This window comes from Macrotis lagotis, chromosome 2, assembly GCF_037893015.1.
Source record: "Macrotis lagotis isolate mMagLag1 chromosome 2, bilby.v1.9.chrom.fasta, whole genome shotgun sequence".
NCBI classification, from domain to species: Eukaryota; Metazoa; Chordata; class Mammalia; order Peramelemorphia; family Peramelidae; genus Macrotis; species Macrotis lagotis.
This window is the reverse complement of record NC_133659.1, coordinates 243104183-243111582: the sequence shown is the minus strand read 5'-3', so window position 1 is coordinate 243111582 and position 7400 is coordinate 243104183. Positions and strand designations below refer to the sequence as shown.

The 7400-nt window shown below is 34.7% G+C and overlaps 1 protein-coding gene across 1 annotated transcript; it reads left to right on the top strand.

Annotated features, from left to right (window-relative positions):
• The first annotated feature begins 1682 nt into the window (after positions 1 to 1682).
• On the top strand, positions 1683 to 2094 carry LOC141511529 (large ribosomal subunit protein eL36-like). Its single transcript, XM_074220677.1, has one exon. It carries the CDS (start codon positions 1720 to 1722, stop codon positions 2032 to 2034), a length of 315 nt encoding a protein of 104 aa, XP_074076778.1. The 5' UTR covers positions 1683 to 1719; the 3' UTR covers positions 2035 to 2094.
• The last annotated feature ends 5306 nt before the right edge of the window (positions 2095 to 7400 follow it).

The following is a 7400-nucleotide window of genomic DNA, read 5'->3' as shown; positions in this document are numbered from 1 at the left end:
ACTTTTCTAGAAAGTAGAATAAATACAATTTTCTCCTGTTTGGAGAGATATTCTTTGAGGTAATTAATTCCGTGCAAAGAATGGACCAGGAAATGCACTTGGATTTTAAATATTTCCAGATATTACAAATTCTACTGGCTGCAACCTTCTAATACAAACTAGGACACAAAACAAATACAAAACAAAATGCATAAAATTATTCGTTCAATCTTTTTTGCTGGAGAAGATCTGACTTGTTCAGGATTCCTATGGAGGGTCTATCCATATAGGCACATAGAGTCTGGAAGAAAGTCTCCCCTTGTGGAGAATTATCCACTTGAACCCAATAGAATGAAGGAGGCTCTAAATAGGTTCTGAGAGGGAGACTTTCCAAGATAAATGGAAGCAAATCTTTGGCTTAAATATAATTTATTTTAAGTGACATGATAAAAAAAGAACAGTTCTAATAGTTCTGCTTCTGGTCAAGAGACCCCCTAATTGAGGGTGCAGTATATTTTTAAAAGAAAAGAACAAAGAACAGAAATATTTAATAGATCAGCATAAAAGATGAAAGATCATTATTGGTTGCATCGAAGAAAGTGGGCATAATTCCCATAGGTCATGAGAACCACCCCCCTCATTATCTCTAAGGAATGCTTCGGGAAATGATTAGCCCAAGCTATTCCCTGACTTCCCTAATGAAGTCATACTTACTGACAACTGGGGAATTCAATAAGATCATCTCAATTACCCCCACAAACCTTGAAAAAGATACTGAGACAATGTTGTAAGAGTACTGAGAACTGAGTTTTTCTTTAATGAGGGAGAGTTCATTTGTGGTGAGTTAAATTTCTTTTCCTGAAATTAGGTTATTTAAATTCTTTTCCTTGTTCTGTGAATCTAAGTATTTAAAATTTTTGTAAGCATTTATTTCAATAAATTATCTGATTTGTTGGCATATAATCAATCAAAATAATTTCTGATAATTCCCTTTATTTCATTTTAATTTGTTGTGAATTCTATCTTTTTTCTTTTGAATATTGGTAACTTGTTTTTTCTGTCATTTAAAAAGAAAAGTAGCTAACTTTTTCTATTTTATTACTGAAAATAAGTCTTTAATTTCCATACTTTTCTTTCAATATTCTCCTCTTTCCTGGAGAGTCATCCTATATAACAGTGCTTTTAAAAAAGAAACCAAAAGAGAAAAATAAGAGGAAAAAAATCAAAATAGCTGACCAACACATTAGAAAATTTTGAAAATAAAATAGAATATGGAAATGTTTTGTCCTTTTGTTCCCGAAGAAGACCACTACATTAGGGAGGTGATGCCATGTCAAGCACTTGAGTTGGATTTGAGTGAGGGGGTGCTGTGCTAAGTCAGGGACCTCACTTTCTCCTCTAGGGTCATCTGGGTCCTGTGACCAAATATGAATCAGGATGACTGGAAATGGCCCTGGATGTGAGGCAAGCAGGGTTAAGTGACTCGCCCAAAGTCACGCAGCTAAGTATCTGAGGCTGGATTCAGTGTTCTATCCACTGTACCATGTAGCTGCCTGATTAATATGGAATTATATGTAACATGATTGTGCATATGTAACCTATATCAGACTATTTGCTAAACTAGGGTGGGGAAGAGTGGGAGGGAAAAAATTTACAAAAATTAATGTTGAAAATTGGATAGAAACGCCCCCTCCTCCCTTCTTCTGTGGCTGCCGCTGGGGCTAAGCTGGTGCTGCAGCCATGGCCATCCGATACCCCATGGCCGTGGGCCTCAAGAAGGGCCACAAAGTTACCAAAAACGTGGCAAAGCCGCAACACTGCCGCCGTGGGCGTTTGACCAAACACATCAGATTTGTGAGAGACATGATCCGGGGGGTGTGTGGGTTTGCCCCTTATGAGGGGCGGGCCATGGAATTGTTAAAAGTCTCCAAGCATAAGGGAGCCCTTAAGTTCATCAAAAAAAGGGTGGGAACTCACATCCGTGCCAAGAGGAAGAGAGAGGAGCTCAGCAATGTCCTAGCTGCCATGAGGAAGGCTGCTGCCAAGAAGGATTAAACCTGGTCCCTGCCTGCCTTCCCCATTTACCCAATAAACATTTGACAAATAAAAAAAAAATTAGAGCACCAGTCCTGGAGTCAGGAGTACCTGAATTCAAACCCGGCCTCAGACACTTTATAATTACCTAGCTGTGTGGCCTTTGGTAAGCCACTTAACCCCATTGCCTAGCAAAAAACCTAAAAAAAAAAATTATATTTACAATTGAATGGGGACAGAAAGGAATATACTTTCTTTTCTGCAGTACATGGCACAAAAACTGACCTTGTACTAGGGCATAAAAACCTAATAATCAGTTGCAGAAAGGCAGAAATAGCGAATACATCTTTCTCGGATCATAATACAATAAAAATCACATGCAATATTAGGCCAAAACTAATTGGAAACTAAATAACCTCATTTTAAAGAATGAGTGGCTCAAACAACAAATTATAGAAAGATTATCCTAGATAATGACAATAATGAAACAACATACCAAAACCTATGGGATACACTCAAGGCAGCTGTCAGGCGATATATCTTTAAATGCTTATATGAATAAATTAGAGAAAGAGGAAATCAATGAACTAAATATGCAACTAAATAAATTAGAGAAAGAACAAATTAAAACCCCCCAGTTAAATACCAAATTAGAAATTCTAAAAATTAGAGTAATTAATAAAATTAAAATGAAGAAAATTATTGAACGAATAAATAAAACCAAGAGCTGATTTTATGAAAAAAACAATAAAATTGATAAACCTCTGGTCAATATGATTTTAAAAAAAGAAGAAAACTAAATTGCTAGTATCATAAATGAAAAAGGTGAGCTTACCATCAATGAGGAGGAAATTAAAGTAATAATTTGGAATTATTTTGCCCAACTCTATGCCAATAAATTTGATAATCTAAATGAAATGGATGAATATTTACAAAAATATAAGTTGCCCAGGTAAATGACGAGGAAATTAAATACCTAAATAACTATCTCAGAAAAAAAGAAATTCAACAAGCCATTATTGAACTCCCTAAGAAAAAATTTCTAGGATCAGATGGATTCACAAGTAAATTCTATCAAATATTTAAAGATTAACTGGTTCCAATTCTATATAAACTCTTTGAAAAAATAGGTGAAAATGGAATTCTGCCTAACTCTTTCTATGACACCAATATGGTGCTGATACCTCAACCAGGAAGAGTTAAAACAGAGAAAGAAAACTATAGACCTATATCCCTAATGAATATAGATGCAAAAATCTTAAATAAAATCTAAGCAAAACAACTACAAGTCATTGATAATACATTATGACTAAGTAGGATTTATCCCAGGAATGCAGGGTTGATTCAATATTAGGAAAATTATCAGTATAATTAATTATATCAACAACAAACATAATCAGAATTCATATGATCATATCAATAGATGCTGAAAAAGCTTTTGACAAAATACAGCACCCATTCCTAATAAAAACACTAGAGAGAGCATAGGAATAAGTGGATTGTTCCTCAGAATAATAAGCAGTATCTATCTGAAACCATCAACAAGCATTATGTGCATTGGGGATAGGCTAGAGGAATTCCCAATAAGATCAGGGGTGAAACAAGGATGCCCATTATCACCACTATTATATCGTGTTAGAAATGTTACCCTTAGCAATAAGAGAAGAAAAAGAAATCAAAGGAATTAGAATAGGGAAGGAAGAGACAAAACTCTCACTCTTTGCAGATAACATGATGGTATACCCAGAGAATCCCAAAAAATCATCTAAAAAACCTACTAGAAATAATTAGCAACTTCAGCAAGGTCACAGGATATAAAATAAATTTTCATAAATCCTCAACATTTCTATATATGACTAGCAAGATGCAGCAGAAAGAGTTAGAAAGAGAAATCCCATTCAAAGTAACCTCAGACAATATAAAATACCTGGGAGTCTACTTGTCAAGGCAGACTCAGAAACTTTTTGAAACAATTAAAAACACTTCTCACACAAATAAAATCAAATTTAAATAACTGGGCAAACATCAACTGCTCATGAATAGACTGAGCAAATATAATAAAAATGACAATTCTACCAAAACTAAACTATTTGTTTAGTGCCCTACCAATCCAAATTCCAAAAAATTACTTTAATGAGGGGTGGCTAGGTGGCGCGGTGGATAGAGCAACCAGCCCTTGAGTCAGGAGTACCTGGGTTCAAATCCGACCTCAGACACTTAATAATTACCTAGCTGTGTGGTCTTGGGAAAGCCACTTACCTTGCAAAAAACTAAAAGAAAAAAAATTATTTTAATGAGTTAGAAAAAATTGTAAGTAAATTCATATGGAGAAATAAAAAGTTGAGAATCTCCCAAGGATTTAATGAAAAAAAGTGCAAAAGAAGGTGGCTTAGCCCTACCAGATCTAAAATTATATTATAAAGCATCAGTCATCAAGACTATCTAGTATTGGCTAAGAAACAGAGTGGGGGGAATCCATGGAATAGACTAGGTACAATAGCAGGAATTGATTATAGTAATCTGTGATTTGATAAACCCAAAGAGTCCAGCTATTGGGATAAAAACTCACTCTTCCATAAAAACTGTTGGGGAAATTGGAAGTTAGTTGACATAAACTTGGATTGGACCAACACCTCACACTCTATACCAAGATAAGATCAAAATGGATACAGGATCTAGACATAAAAAACAATATAAGCAAGCTAGGAGATCAAGGAATAGTTTACCTGTCTATGGATCTATGGAAAGGGAAGCAGTTTATAACCAAGGAAGAGATGGAGGACATCATTAAAAACAAACTAGACAATTTTAATTACATTTAGTTAAAAAGCTGTTGCACAGACAAAACCACTTTAATGAAGATCAAAAGAAATGTAGTAAATTGGGAAACAATTTTTACAACTCGTATTTCTGACAAAGGACTCATTTCTAAAATATAGAGAACTGAATCAAATTTTTTTTAAAAAAAGACAAGCTATTCTCCAGTTGAAAATGGTCAAAGGATATACAAAGACAATCTACAGATGAGAAAATCAAAGTGATCCAAAGTCATGAAAATTGCTCTAAATCACTAATTATTAGAGAAATTCAAATTAAAGCATTTCTGAAGTACCACCTCACACTTCTCAGACTGGCCGATATGACTAGAAAGGACAATGATCAGTGTTGGAAGGGATGTGGGAAATCTGGGACACTAATACATTGTTGGTGAAGCTGTGAATTCATCCAACCTTTCTGGAGAGCAATTTGGAATTATGTCCAAAAGGCAACAAAAATGTACATACCCTTTGATTCAGCAATACCACTACTGCATCTATACCCTGAAGAGATGAAGAAAAAGGGTAAAAAATCAACTGTACAAAAAATATTCATAGCAGCTGTTTGTGGTGGCAAAGAATTGGAAATTGAGTGAATGTCCACCAATTGGGGAAGGATTTAATAAACTGTGGTATATGTATGTGATACAACACTGTTGGTTCAATTAAAAACCAAGAGGGATGGGAATTCAGGGAAGCCTGGAAGGATTTGCATGAACTGATGCTGAGCGAGAGCAGAAAAACATTGTACACCCTAACAGCAACATGGGAGTGATGATCAACCTTAATGGACTTGCTCATACCAACAGGGCAACAATCGGGCACAAATTTGGGATATCTGCAACGGAGAATGCCATCTGTATCCTTAGAAAGAATTGTGGAATTTGAACAAAGACCAAAGACTATTACCTTTAATTTTTTTTAAAAATGTTATCTTGTTAAGTGATTCTGCTATATCTCATATTTTATGTTTCTTCCTTAAGGATATGATTTCTCAGGAGCAGCTAGGTGGCACAGTGGATAGAGCACTCACTGGCCCTGGAGTCAGGAGTACCTGAGTTTCCAGCCTCAGACACTTAATAATTACCTAGCTGTGTGGCCTTGAGGAAGCCACTTAACCCTGTTTGTCTTGCAAAAACCTTAAAAAAAAAAAGATTTCTCTCTTATCACATTCAACTTAGATTAACGCAATGTACCCCCCAAAAAGAAAAAATTTGAAAATATGTGAAATGTTCCTTTGTGGACCTCCTACCTCTGGAAAAGGCCCTTCTATGTCTTCTCCCACCTCTTCTTTTGAGTCATGTTTATTCTCTCTATATTTGTAACATTCAATTTCGATTTTTGTGCAGATGTGGAATTATCTATTATATGTATAATTCATTCTTTGAACACCAGTTCTTTAAGATTAACATTTCAATTGTTAATTTTAATCCTTTTCTCAAAAGCCTTTGTTGAAAATATTTTTACTTAAGTGTAGTTAGTAAATGATGTTTAATATTGTCACTTTTCTGTAATTGTTTATGAAAATTTAAAAGGCATCATACCCACTTATATACACACATATCTATATTCCCCAATAGTTGCCAGAGATTTATCACACAAACTTCTAAAGAGTTTGTATCTTTAATGTTTTTCTTGTCTTTTTCTTTATTTAGGGCTGAAAAGATTATATTGCTATTGATTCACTTTCTGTGGTGCCTTTAAACATTGTACAGTTTCCCCATTAACATTAATCAAATCTACAATTATTGCCTTATCTTAAAATCATAATTTCTACTTTTGATTAACCTGTTCCAAGTGAGTTTCTTGTAAAAAAAAAGTTGGATTTTGCTTTGTAATCCATTTTCTTATTTTCTTCCATTTTATATATGAATTCATCCCCAAAATGTTCATGGTTATGAGTATTAATTGTGATTTGGCTCCATCCATCTAATGAGACTGTGTGTAAAGCATTTAGCAAAATACATGGTATTACATAAATTTCAGCCAACCTTCTATACTTTTTTCTTTTCTATATCAAAGAACAAATAAAACAATCTATTTGTAAAAAAGATTTATAGTAACTTTCTTTGTAATAACAGAAACTTAGGGGGTGCTCACCTATTGGAGATTAGCTTAACAAATTTTCCATACACTGATGCAATCTCTTGATTAGAGAACTAGAGAATGTCTGCCATTCCATTCAACCAAGTGGGCTGGTCCCCATGAAGGTTCCCTAACAAAAACTTTCCCTGGAATCTTGCTCCAAGGGCCATTGTAAAGTGCTCCTCACCACTACCATTTCAGTAAGACTCCAGCTCTGCCTCAGACTTGATCTCACCTCTTGATACTTAACACATTTTATCTTATATCGTGTGTCAAGCTCTTCCCTCCTCTACTAGTTCCGTGAGTTGGGATCACAACTTTTCTATTGCCCAAAGCACTTGTCAGTTTTAAGCATGATTAATTCATTTCCATAACTGATTGGTTTCAGTGAGAAAGGACTGGAGTTAAGAGAGGCAGTTGATATAATCTTAAATATGAGAAAGTGTGAGGTGATTTTAGGCCTAGAAAAGAAATAGGTAATGAGTT